This window comes from Pristis pectinata, chromosome 7 (assembly GCF_009764475.1).
Source record: "Pristis pectinata isolate sPriPec2 chromosome 7, sPriPec2.1.pri, whole genome shotgun sequence".
Taxonomy (NCBI): Eukaryota; Metazoa; Chordata; class Chondrichthyes; order Rhinopristiformes; family Pristidae; genus Pristis; species Pristis pectinata.
The window spans coordinates 42,312,810-42,333,739 of NC_067411.1; the positions used below are offsets into that span (position 1 = coordinate 42,312,810).

A 20,930-nucleotide genomic window follows, 5' to 3' on the forward strand; every position below is an offset into this window, starting at 1 on the left:
AAAGGTCAACAAGCTAAAGTACCCCTCATTGCTATTTTAGCTTGTTGTGGAGCTTAGCAATGTTTCCCAAATCTTCTACATTCCAAATATTGTGTTCAAAATAGGAGCCAGTCTAGATCCAGCCAATTTCCATTGAAAGGAATATTAATTTTTACAGTCATGAATTTGATGATCCAGACTGCCATTTTGTAATCAGGTTCTCCTACAGAGGCTGCAAGGGGCTAATTACCTCGCAAACATAGCTCATCACCAAGTGGCATATGCAGGGATTTAAATAAACCGGCACTGGCTGAATGTTTTTCAGATAATGAAAAGGCAAAATATCCTTTTGCTAAGTTTGTATTAACAGTCTATCTGCAACATTGCACACATCCTTTTCTTCATCTGTCATTGGTGTAAACAGCCTGAAATCCACTGCAGCATCTGGTCCTCTAAAGTGGGTGATGTCATTGCCCTGTTGCCTGGGCAACGGCAATTAAGTTATTCACAGCAGATAAAAGAAGCGAGCACAAACGGCAAAAATAACACTCCCATCTGTTTCTGGAAGAGCACATTTGCCAGACTCTCACAGCTCCTCAAAGGTAATTCCTGTGTCAGTGACGCAGTGCAAACAGGTTAACTCTAACCTAATTGCATCGTACAGTAAGTGAAGAATGGCTGCTTTAAAAAAAATTATAGCAACTGCTTTAAGTAAATGATTTTGAAAGATAGAAATGCAGTGGATAGAAGCATTTGACCATTACTGTTCTTTAGTAATATTTAATGTGCTAATGCTTTACATTTAGACTGCCAGTTTAATGTTATGTTCCATATTTTGTTCATCACTGCTGTTTCTGTTTTGCTCCATTTGGTTTTGTTTCAGATGCATGTTGCGAATATAAGAATTCTCCCACTGACTGTTTGCTTTTCTCTTTCCCTGTGCAGGGTGCCACATCTTTGTCATCAGCTGTCATGTTTAAGACTGCTTTGCTGACACTGGTTGGCTTGGCTGTGGCTTTCGGTCACAGCTCCCAGGATGCAGACAAGGTGACTGAAGCAGACATCCAGCGGTTGCTGCACGGAGTCATGGAGCAGTTAGGCATTGCTCGGCCTCGAGTCGAGTACCCGGCTCACCAAGCTACAAACCTGGTTGGGCCACAGAATATCGAAGGTAAAAGGTTCTGGCAATAGACTTGGCATATTCTGTGCCTGGGTACCAGGACGATTTAGTTTACTTGGATTTATAAAACTAAATCCCAGAAATTGTTGTGAATCCGACATCAGATAACAAATTAGACTTCTTAATGGGAAGTTCAGAAGAAATTTAATTACCTTAAGGCTGCAAAGGATGCCAAAACCTGTATTCCTAATGCAGTTGAAATATTGAGAAAAGTGGACTATGCCAACGCCACACTTGTAAGAGTCCTGCACTTCTAGCACTTGGTCCCTAGCTCTCATTCTATTCAACTTTTGATCAATCAGGTAGCTTATTAGCCGACATAGTTAACTGTTCCTTTAAGTCTGTCCTCAAAGAATTATTAAAAAATCATATCAACTTATAGCAGAAAAGGAGGCCACTTGGGTCATTTTATTAATGTTGACAAAAAAAGGACAAGAGTTGATATTCTGGATCTTTTACATGATTGGGTAAATGCTGACAGCAGGTAAACAACACAACAAACAAAAAATAATTTGCCACAGCTTGCATCACCATGCAGCACATTGGGCACAGATGAGCCTATACTGACAGTGAGATTGTCATTACAATCCACATGAAGCAGTATTTTGCAAACTTCTCCAGCAATCTTTGGATATCAATGATCTGACCAGGTTCAAATGCCTCCCAACCGTTTGTGATGTAAACCATCCTAAAAATGTTAACCTTTGTACCAGGTTAGTTCATTAATGGTGTACTAAGGTATCATTATTCCTTGGCCCTAGGTATCTAGTTTTATACATGGATTGTCATCCCCTCAGAAAACTCTCTCAAAACTCTGTGCTTTTAATTGTTTTTATTCGTTTATGGAACATGGGCATTGCTGGGAAGGCCAGCCTTTACTGCCCATCCCTAAATTGCCCTTAAAAAGGTGGTGATGTGCAGCCTCCTTGAATAGCTGACCATGAAGATAGGGCCAATAATTACTATAAAAGGCCGAATGAATGTGGATTATGCATAAGTTGTTGTTAAGTCAAAGTTGAGTTTATTGTCATATACACAAGTACATGTCTGCACAGGTGCAATGGAAAACTTACTTGCAGCAGCATCACAGGCACATAGCATCATATAAGCAGCATTCACAAGAAAAATATAAATTAAACATAAATTATACACAATTCTTATAAGATAAGAAAACACAAAGTCCATTTTAGTGCAAAGTGATCAAAGTGGTTGTAGTGATTAGGGTTGTGCCGGTTGTTTCAGGAACCGAATGGTTGAAGGGAAGTAGCTGTTCGTGAACCCGGTGGATTGGGAATTCAGGCTTCTGTACCTCCTGCCGATGGTAGCTGTGAGAAGGTGGCATGGTCCAGCTGGTGGGGATCTTTGACAATGGATGTTGCCTTCTTGAAGCAGCACCTCCTGTAGCTACTACCAATGGTGGGGAGGGATGTGCCTGTGATGTATTGGGCTGAGTCCACTACTCTCTACAGTTTCTTGCGTTCCTGTGCATTTGAATTCCCATACCAGACCATAATGCAAACAGGGTACTTTCAACAATACATCTGTAGAAGTTTGCCAGAGTGTTCAGTGACAAGCCGAACGTCCTTAACCTCCTAAGTAAAGATGCTGACGCACCTTCCTTGTGATTGCATCTATGTGCTGGGCCCAGGACAGGTCATCCGATATGTTAACACCCAGGAATTGAAATCTGCTGACCCTCTCCACCACCAATCCCCCAATGTAGACTGGCACATGTTTGCCCTCCTCCTTCCTGAAGTCAACAATCAAACTCTTTAGATTTGCTGACATTGAGCAAAAGGTTGTTGGTGCAGCACCATTCAACCAGGTGTCCTATCTTGCTCCTGTACAGTGACTCACCACCACCTGTGATTCGTCCAACAATAGTGGTTAAGCCTCCAGAAGTCATTTCTTTCCTGAATGTAAATACACACAGCTGGGATCATTTGGTTTCTGCAGCAGTGAGGTCCACAGAACATTAAAGCTGAAATGTTTTAGAGTGTAACCTGCACATTTGTCCCTACACAGGATGATTACATGGATGGATTTTTTCAACAGGGCACAGGCACAAGTTGAGTGCCTATCATTGCTTGGTGTGTGATACTTGCCTTTTGATAGAATGTCATGGCATCAAATCTCATTAGAGACTCCAGCACAAAATCCAGGCTGGCGCTGCAGGCAGGACAGAATGTGCTTCTGCCTCAAAGGGTGTTACCTCTTAGATCGGACATTAAAGCAAGGCTCCAGACTAGGTGGATGTAAAACATCTCAAAGAGTCGTACGGTCAAACAGAACAGAAGTGAGCCCTTCCGCTCACCGCATCCATGTTGACCATCAAGTACCAACCTGCACCATTCCCATTTACCACAATTTGGTCTGTGAGTCCCTGCCTCAACTTTCTTACCAGGCAGTACATTCCAGGATTCAACCATCCTCTGGGTGGAAAAGTTCTTCCTCAGATTCCTTCTAAACCTCTTACTCCTTACCCTAAACCTATGCTCTCGAGTTTTAGGTATTGCTGCTATGGTGGAAAGCTTCTTACTATCTGCCCTGTCTATACCCCTAGTAGTTTTGTATACATCTACTAGGTTCCCCTTCAGCTTCCTCCACTCCAAGGAGAACAATCCCAGCGTGTCCAGCTCTGTTTGGAACTGAAATGCTCCGTTGCAATCATGTCCTTTCTATAGTGTGGTGACCAGAACTGTACACAACACTCCATCTGTAGCCTAAACAATGTTTTATAAATGTTCTATCTCCTGGCACTATTTTGAAGGGTATAGCCCAGGTGACTTAGCCAACATTTATCCCCTCAAGCAATATTGCTTAAACCACTCTATTTTGTCATGAACCAGCAACAAAAGAAACACACTGAGCATGATTCAGTGTTAAAAACTATTTTATTAATCACTACTTATGATAATACGTAAAATAAAAGTAAAAATGTTAGTATGTTAGAATTCAAAAATGTTAAACCTCGAACGTTAACCCCAAAACTAAACTCTTCGTGTGTGTGTGTGGCAAAGTCCAAAACTCCCAGTTCCGGAATGGTTCTTAAAGTTCAGTTCCGCAAGCCATAAGGTGAAACATGAGCAAGGGCTTCTTCAACAACCACCGTTGTCTGAAGATAAGACGTAGACGTAGAGAAACATAGAGAGAGTAAATACAAAATCCAAATGTTCCACGATGGAACCCAAACGACACTTCAGTGTTTACTCAGTAGTGACTTCCTCACCCCGAAAAGCATCTGAATCGTGGTCGTCCACACACAAATACCTGTTTCCTTCTACAGGTCAGCAACAAAGTGAACTCCACCGGATTACTTCCAACTTCCATACATGGATTTCTATGGTAAACACAGTTATTGTTTCTCATCCATCGATAGAGAAAACAAGCAGGCTGGTGTCTCTCTCCCTTCTCTCTCTCTCTCCTTCTTCTTCTGACTTCTTCAACAACGTCATTACGTCCTTTATCTTCTATTGACGTAAGCACGCCCCACACACACATACACACACACTCTCTATCTTAAAGGGACTTTCACTGAGTCCGTAACAATATTCCTTGAAGTTTAGAAGAATGAGGGGTAATATTATTGGAATACAGAGGATCCTAAGGAGGCAAGAAAGGGTAAATGTGATATTTCCACTTGTGGGAGAGTCTGGAACAAGAGGACATCATTACAAGATAAAGGAATGGTCATTTAAAACTGAGGTACATAGGAACTTCTTGCAGAGAGTGTTGGATCCAATGGGAGAAGGCACCTTTAAAGGAGACGTGGTGGTGGTGGAGGCTCTGATAATAAACATCTACATGAATGAGAGACATTAGGTGCCTTTTTTGGGCCAATTTAGAGGGAGCAGCCCTGAGTTCATATAATTGTCTATTTTTTAATGGAGCTTTTCGATGCCAATGCGGCCTTCAATGAAATTGCTCCCACAATGCAGTTCCTCCTTCAGTTATTGTTAGTTTAAGCTCCCGTGAAGCACCTTAGGATTTAAATGTAATATCTGTTATTGTAATGAGGCAGATTCCAGTATACAGACTCAGATATGACAAATTCATTCTACACTATTTTTAGCAAATTTATAAATAGCCTTTAGCAAAATTAGCCTCATGAGTTTGTGATGGTTAACGACTGTCATCTGACACGGCACAATCTCTGTGCTGTTCTGTCGGCTTGCTTTACATCAGATATGAAATTTATTTCTGGGATGGGGATGTTTGTAGGCCTGTCTGTCCCTCTGGAAATTGCAAATTTTTGACACTTTTATTATGAGGCAATTTAGATAAGTTGGAAGCAGGAATTTCTCCTGGAAGATTACAGGAATGCATTTTGTTATCCAGTTTGTGAATCAAATTGATGAGGGTCCCTACCACCATTAAAAACCTACCCCATTTTATCTGCTGCATGTAAGGTTATGATTTGTACGTTACATCACAAGAGAATATAAAACACTGAGTAGAAAAGAACTGTAACTGTGAGTAATATGCATTGTGACAATCTGTAATTTTCCTTGGTATTGATTCTTTTTTTAACCTAAATGTTTCAGTTGGTGATTTAACAGGCAAATGCATATTGCATCCAAATAATACTTGTTTGTTTTGATAAGAAAGGCCTTATTCTGTTTATGTAAACAGTCAATAAGGATCCCCATTAAAACAGCGACATAAAGAGTCATCCGCAAGTATCACCAAAATCAGTTCCTGTGCTTGTCTTTAAAATGACTGTCTAATATCATAGGACTTTTTAAGTACAAGGTTCTTCATTGCTTTGAGTAAGTAGTTGGCTTCCTACATTACCTTGGTGGTGGTATCTGCCAGTGTGTTCTTTGGAATTCAAGATAAGGCCTGTTTAAGTATTGCATGAGATATGGCACACTTAGTTATAGAATGAGGAGTGCCTTTTTTTTATATAATCATTAGTAATAGCCACTAAAAGTGAAATTCCATACATCCAAGAACATCTTTCAGTCAAAAAGTCAACTCACTCTTCCCTCCAAAACTAACACGTGAGATTGTTCAGTGCATGACTTGCGTTGATATGGTGCCATTCACAGCCACCGGACGTGACAACGTGCTTTCTGCCCATTGTTGTACTTTCTGAATTGTAATCACTGAAGCATAAGAAACCTGGCATCCAGTTGCTTTTGTTAATTTGCAGGATGTGGGTTCTGTTGGCAAGGCCAGCGTATATCGCCCAACCTAATTGCCTTGAGAAGGCATTTGCACGCTGCTTTCTCGTACCACTGCAATCCATCCAATCAAAGTGCTCCCTCAGTGCTGTTGGGTGTGGAGTTCAGGATAAGAGAATGAAGGAACAGTGGCCTATTTCTAAGTTAGGATAGTACGTGACTGGGAGATGCAGGGGGTGGTGTTCCCAAGCATTTGCTGCTCGTGTCCTTGAAGCAGTTACAGCCTGTGAGCATTGGCTGATGTCTGTAGCAAGCTCCTTCAGCCATAAGAACATAAAAAAAACAGGAGCAGGAGTAGGACATTCAGCCCCTCAAACCTGCCCTACTATTCAGTATAATCATAGGTGATCTGCCCCAGGCCTTATCTCCCCTTCTCTCCCAGTTCCCTATTGCCCTCAATTCTTGATTTTACAAAACTTTATCTACTTCTTTAAATACCCTCCCAATGATCCTGTCTTCACAACCCTCCAGAGAAGAGAATTCATGATAATGACCATTTAATCAATTTTTTAATTTTAATTAATAATGTTGATTCAAGGATAGATAATGTCCAGGACAATGGGGATAACTACCCCCTCCCCCACTTCTATGAAGTGCTCCTTTGAGATCCTTTATGCCTCATTTTAATGACCCATCCAAATGACAGCACCTCCTACAGAGCACAAGAGGGTAAAGCAGCCCTTGTTTCAGCAAGAAAATGTTTGGAATGAAATGGTGAAAAATCAACATTAAGTGTTAAATGAGTTTGACTGTGCAAGAGGGCCTTGGTACAGTCATCAAAAGAGCAGATGTAACTGGGACAACCCAGCAGCAAAACAAAATCATGTTCCTTTCATTTCTTCCCAAGATTAATGGTTAAGAACAGTTTAGTCAAATTCTTCATGTGCTTGTTTGTGCACGTGTTTACTAGTGCAGAAATAGCATTTCATCAGCTTCTTCTGGTTTTTTTTTAAGATGTGTGTTTCTTCAAAGATAATATCTGTTTCTTGCCAGTTCTTCACTTTTCCCTCTTAGATCCCTGACCTTTGCAGAGTGAGCTGATCTGAGAAGAGGCCTGAGGAAGTGAAGTTGGCTCTGGGAACTTCCTCTGGACAAAATGAATGTTACATTTCCTATCTGGATAGAGCAGTGACTACCTTTCAAAACTACAATGCAGGCTATAAAGATGCTGTAGCAATACAATATGTTTTCTCTTGTGTGATCTTTAGGTGGCGCTCATGAAGGATTGCAGCACCTGGGTCCCTACGGCAACATTCCCAACATTGTGGCTGAGCTCACAGGAGATAACATTCCCAAGAACTTCAATCAAGATCAAGGCTACCCAGATCCACCCAACCCCTGTCCACTGGGGCGAAAAGGTAATTTCCTCAGGGCTTCTTCCACTTCCAGCACAACTCTCTAAATTGGTAATTGGTTTATTATTGTCACGTGTGGAAATACAGTGAAAAGCTTTTGTTTGCATGCCATCCAGACAGATCATTTCATACATCAGTACATCGAGGTAGTACAAAAGGAAAAAAAGAGTGTGGACTATAGTGTTACAGTAACGTCACAACATCTTTGTGTTGCTCACCCTATTGATGTTAGTAAGAATAATTTACTGCAGCTCGTCCTGGATTTGCACACGATTGAATGTTTGTTCAGATAAATAATGATGAAACTGATGGGTGCATTAAATGACGTTGTCCTGAGCAATATCTTTTATATTTAAAAAACCATATAGTGGCTGAATTGGTTAATGCAGGTAGTGATGGACCAGGAAGGCATCAGGTCTGACTGTTTGCCTGGGTTGGTTTATTTTATTGTTCAGGTAAACATCATTACGTGCAATGCAGCTCTATGGCTGATGTCCCTCAGCCTGTCCGTACCAAATCCAATAACTACCCCAGACAGCAATCTACTTCAGACTTTACCCCTGAATTTACCCCTGAAATTGCCCTTGTGAATTTGCCCCTCACAGAATTGTGCCACCTTTAAAAGATTCCCTCTCTGTCATCCCAAACTATTCTGAAGCTTTTCTGCATGGGCTGTTTCTGCTGCACGTTCTCCAATTCCTTGTCCTCAGCTACCCAGGGTTCAGGGAAGGCTCTCTAGCCAGGAGTGCTCCTCTGCTCCATTGGTTATCTGAAGAGGAGACTCTTTAATGCAATCCAAGACTGCCCAAAACGAGGCCAATTTTTTATATTTTTCTTCGGCCCTCTTCTACTATTTGAAGGAGCTGCTTCTTCTGGCCCCACCAGTCCCAGCTTCATGATGCGTATCCACTTGCTGCTAGGTTAGGGTGAATGGGTTAAAGAGAATCCTCACGGCCACCCAAAGATCCAGACTGAACATGGCCCGTGGGGGTGATCAGTCCAGCTGCTTGCGTTTCTTTACTAGTTGTTCCCCTTTGAAATGTTTTTTGGTTAATGAGAATTGTGTAACCCTATATCTCCCTGTTTGTAATTTTAGAAAAAAACTGTAGATTTAGAACAGGGGTGTTATTTAAAGCCCTTGTTCTTTTGCTGTTGTGAATTGCTCCAAGTTTGCTTCATTAATTGAGGCTATTATTAAGACTGCTTTTGGCAGCAAGATAAATGATCTGTAAACATTTGTTCTTTCCACTCACTGCATACGGTGGCTACAGCATGTTATCCACAGATTGCATTAATTCACCAGGGCTTTCAACAGCTCTCCAGACCTGCAGCTTCCACCGCTATGGCAGCAGGTGTATGGGAACACCACTGAGGTTCCCTCCTGGTCACACACCAACCTGACGTGGAGAACACGGCAAATGGAAGATGATGTGGAAGAACATGAGGTCATTCACTTTGGTGCACAAAATAGCAAAGCAATGTATTGTTAAATTGATGATGGGGAATATTGATGTTCGAAAGGACCTAGGTGCCCTTGTACACAAAGCACTGTTTAAGAAAAGAAGAAGGAAGAAAACAGGAAACGGTCAACCTGTTGCCATTACAACAGTAATAGCGAAAATTCTGGGATGTATATTGAAGGATGTAGAAATAGAATACCTATAAAAAGATAGGATTGAATCCAGTCAGCATGGATTTGTGAAAGAAAAATCATGTCTAGCTAATCAATTGGAGATCTTGGAGGAAGAGACCAGTAAATTAGATGAGGCAAAACTAGAGGATGTGGTGTATTTAGATTTTCAGGGAGCTTCCAATGGGGTCTCACACAGGAGCACATAGAATTGGGGGTAATGTACTGACATGGATTGAGAGTTGGTTAAGAAATAGAAAGCATGGAATAGGATTAAATGGGACTTTGAGGATGTTAGGCTGTGACTAGTGGGGTACCAGAGGGATTAATACTGGGGCCCCAGCTAATCACAATCCATATCGATGATTTGGCTGAGGGGTCCAAATGTCATATTTTTAAGTTTGCTTATGAAACAAATTGGGCAGGACTATGAGGAGTGAGGATTGTGTAAAGAAGTTTCAAAACTATATAGATAAACTAAGTGAGCAAGGACATGGCAGATGGAATGGAATGTGGGAAAAGTGATGTTCACAAAATAGTAATGCAGAATTTTTTTGTATATGGTGACAAATTGTGAAATGTTCAAAGGAACCTCGGTGAGCTTGAACACATCAGTGATACCTAAAATGCAGATACAATAAGCAATTTAGAAGGCAAATAGTATGTTAGTTTTTACTGTAAGAGTTCTTGAGAACAGGATTAATGACATCTTACTGCAATTATATAGGGCGTTGGTAAGACTGGAGTAGTATGTACAGCTAAAAAAAAGGATATATTAGTCACAAAGTTCTTTGAAAGTCGGGTTAGCTGTATGAGGAGAGATTGAGTGCACTGTATTCTCTAATGTTTGGAAGAATGAGACATGATTTCATTGAGTCCTGTAAGAATTTTGTAAGTTTCAATTAGGTGGATGCAGGGACAATGTTTCCCTTAGCTGAGAAGTCTAGAACCAGGTTGCAGTCTCAAAATAAGGGTTGGGCCATTCAGGACTGAGAGGAGAAGTTTCTTCACTCAGCACTTGGCGAGTCTGTAGAATTCTCTACCATGGAGGGTGGTGGAAGCTCAGTCAGTGAGGTCATTCAAAACAGAGATCAATACATTTCTGGATATTAGAGGAATCAAGATATAAGGGGACAGTGCAACAAAATGGCACAGAGATCGATCAGTCTTGATTTTGCTAAATGGTGGAGCAGGCTTGAAGGGTCAAATGACCTTTTCCTCCTCCTGAACATTGTATTTTAACCAATTTTTCTCTATTACTGGGTTTAAAAACTGAGCTCCCTACTCAACAGCCCTGTGGGAATTACCTTCAGTTCAATGTAGGTCACCAATACATTCTGAAGGACATTAAGGATGGGCAATAATTCCTGGCCTTGTCAGCAATGTTCAACCCCCTAACTCAATGTATAAATAAACTGTGCTTAAACTGGGATCCATTCACAAGAAGATAAAACGAAGTGTGTGATTGTTTTCAGCTTCTGACGGATGCCTGGAACATATTCCTGACACAGCTGAATTCAGCAGTGAATACCAGATCCATCAAAACCTCTTTAATTCAGAGCATAATTACCCAGCAAGGGAGAAATGGGTAAGTAAGAGCATGGATTCTTTCTCTATTTTAATCCAGATTCTGCCTAGTCATTGCAATGACTCACTTCTTCTCAGTACATAATTCAGTCAATTTATTTGGATAAACAAATTTAATTGTGATTGTGTAACCTTTTGATCTGTTGACTCCAGTCTACGGATCAAATTTTATTTGTGTTGTTTATTTTAATCATCAAAGGGTGTTAGGATTTTTCTTCTTGGAAATTTTCATGACAAGGATTTGATGGATAGATGGCAAAAACTACTCCCTCTGTGGGTGAGCCACATTACTGGAGGGCACTATTGTTAACATCTGGTGGAAGCTGATTCCCTAAGTAATTAAAAGGAAGCTGAACAAGTACCGAAGGATGAGGAGCTTTCAGGATTACGGGGAAAAAATGGGAGTGTAACAAAATAGGGCAAAAGAAAGGTAATATGTCTTTAAACAGAAAATGCTGCTGATGCAGAGTGAGACTCAGTATCTGAAAGCAGAAAGATTGAGATGCAATGTATTTTAGTAAGCCTTTATTAATGGCTTATTAATAATTTGTGGCATATATATGGGAACAAAATTCACTTATCATGAGTTAATCTGTAAAATTATCTCAAGCAATCCAGTTCAGCCAATGGTTTGAAGTAGCATTAATCAAGCTACAAAGTAAAGGTTGAATGAAAATGAAGACTCTTGAGCGAAATGAACATTTTTCAGTTGAGTTGGATGTTGAAAACAGAGTCCAACTGAATCTTATGGCCAACAATACATAGAATATAGGAACAAAACTGAAGGGAAATAAACCTTTTTCCAGTTGGATATTTTCAAATATCATGAGCTTTCGCAAACCACAGTAAAATCGCAGAAATCACAAAAAAGCCATCAGCTTAGTGTTCTGCTGGCCTCTGGCAGCTTTCTTAAACTTCATTATTTTGTAGGCACTGTGACTCCTCATGCTCTTTACCTCTGCTTCTGTTCCCCAATGTTATGTCAAAGTCGAGTTTATTGTCATGTGCACAAGTACCTGTCTGCACAGGTGCAATGAAAAACTTACTTGCAGCAGCATCACAGGCAACATCATATAAGTAGCATTCACAAGAAAAACATAAATTATACACACATGTTACAAGAAAGAACACAATTATAACAATAAAAACAGTCCATTTTAGTGCAAAGGGGCCATAGTGTTGCTAATCTGTAGTGATTAGGATTTTGCTGGTTGGTTCAAGAATCGAGTGGTTGAAGGGAAGTAGCTGTTCTTGACCCTGGTGGTGTGGGACTTCAGACTTCTGTACCTCCTGCCCAATGGTAGCTGTGAAAAGATGGTATGGCCTGTTTGGTGGGAATCTTTGATGAGAGATGTTGCCTTCTTGAGGCAGCGCCTCCTAGAGATACTACCGATGGTGGGGAGGGATGTGCCCGTGATGTATTGGGCAGAGTCCACCACTCTCTGCAGCTTCTTACGTTCCTGCACATTCAAATTGCTGTACCAGACCATGATGCAACCAGTCTGGATACTTTCAACAGTACATTTGTTAGTGTTCGGTGACAAGCCAGACCGCCTTAACCTCGTAAGAAAGTAAAGGCGTCGGCGCACTTTCCTTATGATTGCATCTATGTGCTGGGCCCATGACAGGTCATCTGATATGTTAACGCCCAGGAATTTCAAGCTGCTGACTCTCTCCACTACCGATCCCCCAATGTAGACTGGTGTAGGTTCGCCCTCCTTCCCCTTCCTAAAGTTAACAATCAGCTCTTTAGTTTTGCTGACGTTGAGCGAGAGGTTGTTGTGGCACCACGCAACCAGATGTCCTATTTCGCTCTGGTAAGCTGACTCATCGCCACCTGTGATTCATCCTACAAACGAATTTGAAGATGGCATTGAAGCTGTGCTTAGCCACACAATCGTGTATATAGAGGGTAGAGCAGGGGCCTAAGCACACAGCCTTCAGGTGCACATGTATTGATGATCAGTGAGGAGGAGATGTTGTTACCAATCCTCACCGACTGTAGGTCTGCCGATGTATCTAGTTTCAGAGGGAGGTACAACAGCGGCCCAGGTCTTGAAGCTTGATAATGAGTTTGGATGGGATGATTGTGTTGAACACCAAGCTGTAGTCAATGAACAGCAGCCTATGAGTTCCTGTTGTCCGGATGGTCCAGAGCAGAATAAAGAGCCAGAGAAATCACATCTGCTGTTGACCTGTTGTGGCAGTAGGCAAATTGAAGTAGATCCAGGTCACGGCTGAGGCAGGAGTTGATTTGCACCATAAACCTAATGAAGTGCTTCGAGAGATCGGTTGATGTAAGTGCTACTAGACGGTAGTCATTGACGCAGGTCACCACGCTCTCCTTGGGCACTGGTACAATAGATGCCTTTTTGAAGCGGGTGGGAACCTCAGACCACAGAAGCGAGAGGTTGAATATGTCTGTAAGTACTCCAGCCAGTTGGTCGGCACAGATCTTTAGTACAACTGTGGCATAGTCATTCTATGAATGCCCCCATTATTCCTGCAAGTACAACTTGCATTTATGTAGCCTCTTTAATATAGCAAAATGTCACAGTAATGCTATTATTCTCTGATTAAAACTTGACCACTGGATCATTTAGGAAAGATTTAAAATGTCAGGAATTTTGGGCAGCTACGGGTGAGTGAGTTGGGGGAGCAGGTACTCAGTTCAGTAAGAGATGCTTTGATGCAAACCACAGTTCAGAGGTACATCTAAGTAGCACCTTGAACATTGTGAAATTAACCCAAGCACATTGTGAAATTAACATCCAACAAAAGTAAACTTCAATGCCAGACCACTTAAAGCAGCCATCATTTAGTCAAGAAGATATGCTATAGGATGCATCTTTGCAGAGATAAGAAAGGTGGTGAGGATTAGGGAGGAAATCCCAGAGCTTTGAGTCTGGGAAGCTAAAGCCACCACCATTGATGAAATCAAAATCAGTCACCAGAAAAGATCACAACTGGAGCAATAAGATTTGTGAAAACTGTTGAACTGGAAGAGATTGCAGAGAAAGGGAGGGGTGAGACCATGGAAATGTTCCTAAACAAAAGGATGAACATTTTAAAAATTGAGACATTGCCCAACCAGAAGCCAATGCGGGCAGTGGGTATGGTAGGAATATGAGTGGAAAGGTTTGGACGAGTTCACATTTATGGTGGTTGATGGTTAGAGAAATGGAAGATGGAAGTTCATTAAAGAAAGTATTGGAAGAGTAAAATCTAAAGTTATCTACAATACATAAAAGGATTTCAGCAGCAGAGACAGATGTTTCAGAGGCTGAAGTAGTTTCCTGTTTTCCTTTTCTGAACTATATTTCATTGCTTTACTGACTTCTTCATCCCAACACATTTGAACTTGATTTCCCCTATGCATATTTTTAATTTATTAAACTGCATAGGATCAGTTGGAAAGGTGTGTCCCCCTCAATGTGTCTCCTCAATTAAGACCAATGCTAGCTCTGGAATTAACAGCTGAAGTGATAGAAAATATTGGGCTAGGGTCTGAGATTTTATGGGCTAGGAATCCAGAGTTCTGGCCAGAGTATAACTGTAGCATATAATTCTGGCAACAAATGTTACCAATAGATTGGTTAACTGGGCACAAAAGCAGCAAATGGAATTCAGTCCAGAGATATGAAGAAACACATTTGGTTTGGTTTGGAACCAAGGCAACAGAATACATGATAAATGGTAGGATACTCAATAACACAAATTAATAGCACAAAGTAATAAAGTAGTTTTTTTTCTATGTTTCTATTAAAATAGAGGGCTATGGGTAAGCCTAGTAATTTCTAGGGTAGGGACATGTTCGGCACAGCTTTGTGGGCCGAAGGGCCTGAATTGTGCTGTAGTTTTTCTATGTTTCTAATAGAGTGGTCATAGAGTCCATGCCCATTGAAAGGTGTTGGTGTCTAGAGGATACATATACGTATCACCAAAAAATCAACATGCAGGTAAATGGTACATTGGTATTTTGTGCAAGACAACTTGAAGACAAATAAACATACTGCAATTATATAAGGCCCTGCCGAACCTGCATCTGGAATATAATGTATAGTTCTGGTCTCACTAAGGAAGGATATCCTTAGTAGAGAGAATGCAACAAAGGTTCACAGGATTGCTAGGCTGATGGGTTTGTCCTACAGAAATGGAAGACTGAGCCCAGATACTCTAGGGTTGAGGAAAATGCAAGGTGACCTTATCGAAACATACATTTTTTAAGGGGCTTGGAAGGGTAGATGTGGGGATGATGTTTCCCCTGGCTAGGGTGTCCAGAAACTGCAGTCACAGTCTCAAAATGAGGTGGTCAACCAGCTACCCAGGACTGACATGGGAATAAACTTCTTCATGCAGAGAGTAGTAAATCTTCAAATTGTCTGCTCGAGAACTGTGGAGGCTCAACAGCTGAGTGTATTCAAAAGAGATAGTTTAATATCAGAAAAGTATAGGTGATGGTGTTAGCGCAAATGGCATTGAGATAAAAAAAAGTCCTGATTCTTTGAATGGCAGAGCAGGGGCTGAATGGCCTATTCCTGCCTCTACTTCTTATGTTCCAACTAATCGGTCAAGGTTACAGAGCAGGTAAATAAGGTTGCTAAGAGATGAAGGTTACTTGCTATTGGCCAATGCACCCAATGCAAGAGAAGGGAGCTCACGTTAGAATTGTATTAAACAAACATTAGGTTAGGCTGCTACGTAGAGTCCTGATCACCATGTCCCAGGAAGGAAGCACAGCACTAGAGAAGGTGCAGACGAGATTTGAGGATGTTGCCAATGCTGGAGAATTTTCGTTATGAACTAAGGCCATCTAGGCTGGTATTGTTATTTTTAGAATGAAGGGGACGAAGGGGAAATTGAACTGAGGCCAGTTACTTCAGGGCTTAGATTTTAGTTATACAGTTGGTAGCTGCCAAAAACAATGTTATTTTAGTGAGCAGTGGGGTCTGGAACTCACTGACTGTAAGGGTATTGAAGTCACCAACTCTCACTACATTTAGAAAGTACCTGGATCTTTAACCTTCTGGACCAAAAACCTAAGAATGGGGAAGATGAGCCAAAGAGCATCCTTTTGTGCTGCAGATTTATATTATGAAGATGTTCCAAGCCAATCTTAATCAAGTATTGACCAAAGTTGCATTGGTATTACATGGTCCAGAACCTTGAATTCTGTTCTCTCAGTAGAGAAGGGTTTGGCCTTCGATATTTCCAAACTTGCCTACACTGGGAGTTGGCATGGACCCAACAGAGTAATCCCATCAGTCCCAACTCAGGTCCTGGGGCTACAAGGCAGCAGTTCCAACTGCTGCATCACTGCGCTGCCTTAACATTAGTAGGTTTTTAGTTTATTTTGTGATATCATGTTCTAAAAAATATGTTCTGCTAGGGTAACTTAAATCATGACCTACAGCTATTATTTGAAAATGCCAAACAGACATATGATATCAGCTCAAGTTGCAGAAGATAAAATTGCAGCAGCTACTGTACTAGGTGGTAGTGTACTGTGCTGCTGCTGCAAAAAGCTCATTTTCATAACATTCAATACTGTGTATGTATGAATATGATAATAAACTTGAACTACCCTAACTTGCAATAACCCACAAGGAACAAAGAAAATCCTCAATTCCACGGATTATTTATCATGTTACAGACATTAAACTGTCAATATGTTTAAACATGTCTAAATTTCCTCACAGAAGAAGAACATGATGTACAGAAATGTGAAAAGTGCAGCAAGGAGGAGAAAGAGGGTAATGTTTTTTAAACTTTCCTTTCTGTGTTTAGAACATAAGAAATGAGAGCAAGGGTAGGCCATTCAGCTTTCGAGTCTGCTTCAACATTCATAAAGATCGTGGCCAATTCTTGACTCAGCTGTTTCTGGATCCCCGTCAGTCTATTAATCAATCCCTAACTATGCTCAATGACTGGTTTCTCTGGGTTAGAGAATTCCAAGTTTTCAAACCTGGGTGAAGACATTTCTCATAATGGATGAGTCATTGTCTCAATCTTCTTGGATACTTCTGTAAATATTCCATTTACTGATCCCATTATGGTTTACTACAATTTTACAAAAATACATTTCTAGACATCAAAGGTTCTGAAAATTAGTTGCAGATTTTTTAAAAGTCCAAAAGGCTAGGTTGGACTGTGGGGATGGGCAAGTCGGTGTTCTAAATGTATTTACGTATGGAGCTTTGCTGCAGTATTAAGTTGGGACTGTCTCAACCCAAACAATACCACTGCATAGGGGGAAAATTTTTTCAAAATGCAGCATAACGGAAACAAAATGTTAAAACAAATTAGACTTAATACCTGTAAAGGGAAAAGGTTGCACATGATACTTTACTTGAGTATCATTGCTCTAATCTGATGATGTAAGTGTATAGGTACAGAAGTAGACCATTCAGCCCTTTAAGTTGGTTCCAGCTGAAATGCCATCACTTGCCTTTTTTCCCACTCAATCTCCCACTCATTTCTAGGCTTTCTTGGTTTTATTTATTAATGGGCATTGAATCACAAATGTATGATTCTCCTCAACTCTGCAAAAGGATGTCAGCCTTACTCAAGGACTAGCCACTGATGGGTTGTAGCAGATTCGATCCCAGCATCTCACAAAGTGGCAGGGTTGAGTAAAGGAAAAATAATTTGAAAAGTTATCCCAGGAGTCTGGAATGCCTTTCCTTCATTGTGTACTGTTGATGTAGGCATTATAAGTGCAGTGAAAACCACAGGGGAAGGCGCATCTGCCTACAAGGGGTTTTTGCAGCTACATAACCAATAGCCCCAGCATAAGACCAGAAAAGTCTACTGTTTTGTTTCTGGTGGTTTCAATGAGAAAGTCAGCCCAGGCTACCGAATAGGAAACAAGATTGGCTGCAGTGGGGTTTGAGACAGTTCAGGATCTGAAATTATGTTGGAGGTCAGAAAACTGCCTCATGTACTGAGTTAGACAAAACAAATATCAATGGGTTACCTGTGCCTTTAGATGTGGAAGTTAAGTGAGAGGTAGGATTTAAATTTTCCTAAATATAATTGATCAAACTCCAAAAACAAAAATCCTATTATTCATCTGCATGATTAGGTCTAAAACAACCTACACTTTTGCACTTGCTCATCATGATGTAACTTCCTAGTTCAGTCTTCTGAAGATCCTGTATTAGACCCCATACATCCATATTAATCTTTGCACTGGATTTGCATCTTTGTTTTTTTGTCATTCTTTAAGTTTTATAACCACTTTTTTGGTGTTCCCTTTAGCTTTTTATTTTTGCACAGCAGGACGCAGCATCCATGGAGAAGGGAGAATGTTCTAGTTAAGCCCATGGCAATGTATATTCTGTTGGACTGCATGCAGATACACATTCTCTTACTTCATTGCTGTTGGGGTCAAACTTAATGATTAAAATTACCACTTTTTATTAATGATAATAAGGGTTTGATGAAAATTATCTTATTAATTTGATCTTTAACAAAAAAAAATTCTGGCCTTTTTAGCTAAGCACTAATCTTGCAAATTAATTAATAGAAATCATAATCAATGTATGACACACTTTTGAGGAATGCAGATTCCTTAACAAAACTCACTTTGACTGCATAGTCAATCCTTTTAGAAGGCATTTTGAGTTACTTCAAGCCAAAAATAACCATGAACGATAAATCTTTCTGCCCACATCCTTTATGCATTTGAGGTTAGTAGTTGCTTACTAACATGCAGTCTCAGCTTTAGGAAATAATGTAATAAATTTGTGGCATAAACTTCAAAGCAGCAGCAGGATTTCAGCTTAGTGTTGAATGGATTAGTAGGGCATTAGTTGCTTAAATTAATAAACAATGATATCCAATTACATTGGTTATACTCCTGCCTGCCAAGGCATTAGAATTTACTGGTTGGCTGTAGTAGTTTTGCTGCTTTCTAGGGCAAATTATGAATGTGCCACAAATTTCAGATACCCAATAAAGTCTTTAAATTATGTATGATCAGATTCTTGGAACTTAAACTGGAGAAACATATTCCAGTAGTCAATCACTGTACAGTATTCAAATAAAGCCTTAGCTGAATGCAATTTGGCTGCGGGGGCGGGGGGGGGCATTGTGTAGAGGTCTCAGTCCCCTGAAAACTTTGACAAAAAGCTGGGGACAGAGCTTTATCCCCTGTGAAAGCAGTAAGAGATTTTAAATATCTCTGCTATTCAAACTAAGTAATTAAGATAATTTAATTACTTTTATAATTTCTAATCTGAAGAAACCTACCTTTCCCTTTGCCTCCTAATCCCCATTGAAATCAGTAAGATTTCCAATTCTGCACCTGATCCAGCACTCCATCTCCTGGCAGAGGATTCACCAGACCCCACAGGAGAAGGTTCTGAGGAACACACCATATTTCCCAACACTCCCAGTAACACCACCTCCCAAATACAGATAGCAACTCAGTGGCTACTGAGAACTTAGTGTATGACATGAAGCCAGTATTGTAAACATACATTTATCACTAGCAACCCAAGCCAAACTGTTAGACAAAAATCTGATAGCTGCTCTGTTTGAAGCTATTCCTTTGGGTGGAGGCACCAGCACATCTCATCAATCATTACTGTACACTCAAGAGCTGTTGTATGCTTGAACACCTATCTCCAACTTTATCTTTAAAGTTATAAAAAAAAATTAAGACTTTAATTTTTTTTTAATGTGAGTACACTGGAGCTATAGCGAAAAGACATGTAGGTTCCTACTAATGATTATCTTTAGTATTAGTTACTCAGCATTGTCATCCATGGGGGTTCCCAAATTGGGTCAGGCATTTGCAACAATTAACAATCTGTTGTGTCAATGATCTGCTGATAATGCTGGCTATAACTTAAGTCTGAGAGCTGGTAACTAAGCAACCCTCAAGTCAGAACTGGTGTATGATCAAAGATGGGAAGATATCTAACACCTTAAAATACAAATTAACAACAACTTTTCATAATAGCTGTCCTTTGTATTTAACAGGTAGTCATTAACTCTCAAGGGAGTGATTTCTGTCAAAGGGCGAAATGAACACCAAACTGGTACAAAGCCTATTTGACAGTCTAGATTTAACATAATTCTGTGGGTGCAAAAATTAGAATGATGCAGGTTTAGCACCCAGACTGATTAGATTTATACAAGATGTTGTAATAGCTGGAGGATGCCGCAATACACTGTGGGACACTTCAACTGTCAAGGGAGTAGGAATAGTTTTCAGGAAAGGCAAGGGAGATGTCCAAGATCTTGAACATGTGTTAATTTCTTACAAGACTATCTTGATAATGGAGTTGAAACTTGTGCTAGGAGTGATTAAACACCTGGTTGTTGTTTAAAATGCCTGCTAATGTTCATTCAGGGAGTTAAGTTACTCCTGGTAAAAGTTTCACCTCTAGTCAATTTATGTTCAAGATCCCATCTTGAGCACCTCAGGACTCTGAGCTTCTACATATATTGTTCTAAAGTTTCAAGATTATTATTTCAATAATAGACAGCAAATACTAAAACAATCCTTCGATTTCCAGAGCTTGAATCCATACCTGCAAGGAAAGAGACTCGACAATGTTGTTGCCAAGAAGTCAGCTCCTCATTTCTCTGAAGAGGACAAAAGTGCCAATGAATAGATCAGTAATCAAATTTAAAGCATCTCAACTAATTGCATAAGATATGGATCAATCAACACATCTCAGTTCAAAGCTATATTATTCACTGTTCATACATAGGTAGCAAATAGAAATCCGGCTGTTGCATGCTTCTGGCAGTGGTGGCAACTTAAGTTTAAGAAGTATTGTAAGATTGCCTTGATAGTTGCACTAAGATTAATCACTACAATTGTAATGAAAGTATAAATTTAAAATTATAATTTAATGCACCCAGACCTTAATGGAATATTAAATTATTCTAATCTTAATTTCAAGAGTCATCCCAATGTTTGGAATTTGTATCGTCAGGATTAGTGGGGACATTACAAATTATAATATGAAGAGCTTTGGGTTAGTGGAGACAATCTC

General features: G+C 40.2%; 1 protein-coding gene across 2 annotated transcripts; it reads left to right on the plus strand.

The window, feature by feature from the left end:
- The first annotated feature begins 399 nt into the window (after nucleotides 1-399).
- LOC127572398 (neuroendocrine protein 7B2-like) lies at nucleotides 400-20,830 on the plus strand. 2 transcript variants are annotated; one of them, XM_052019590.1, is made up of 6 exons: nucleotides 400-642; nucleotides 925-1,150; nucleotides 7,554-7,703; nucleotides 10,806-10,918; nucleotides 16,617-16,670; nucleotides 20,445-20,830. In XM_052019590.1, exons 2-6 carry the CDS (start codon nucleotides 952-954, stop codon nucleotides 20,541-20,543), a joined length of 615 nt encoding a protein of 204 aa, XP_051875550.1. In that variant the 5' UTR covers nucleotides 400-642; nucleotides 925-951; the 3' UTR covers nucleotides 20,544-20,830. The 2 variants fall into 2 exon arrangements, with proteins under 2 accessions (XP_051875550.1, XP_051875549.1); XM_052019589.1 differs by having other exon boundaries at nucleotides 402-581.
- The last annotated feature ends 100 nt before the right edge of the window (nucleotides 20,831-20,930 follow it).

Coding starts and splice junctions, on each gene's coding strand:
- LOC127572398 (XM_052019590.1), top strand. CDS start 952: ATGTTTAAGACTGCTTTGCTGACACTGGTTGGCTTGGCTGTGGCTTTC. Junction 10,919..16,616: donor ACCCAGCAAGGGAGAAATGG/GTAAGTAAGAGC, acceptor ATTTCCTCACAG/AAGAAGAACATGATGTACAG. Junction 16,671..20,444: donor CAGCAAGGAGGAGAAAGAGG/GTAATGTTTTTT, acceptor TTCGATTTCCAG/AGCTTGAATCCATACCTGCA.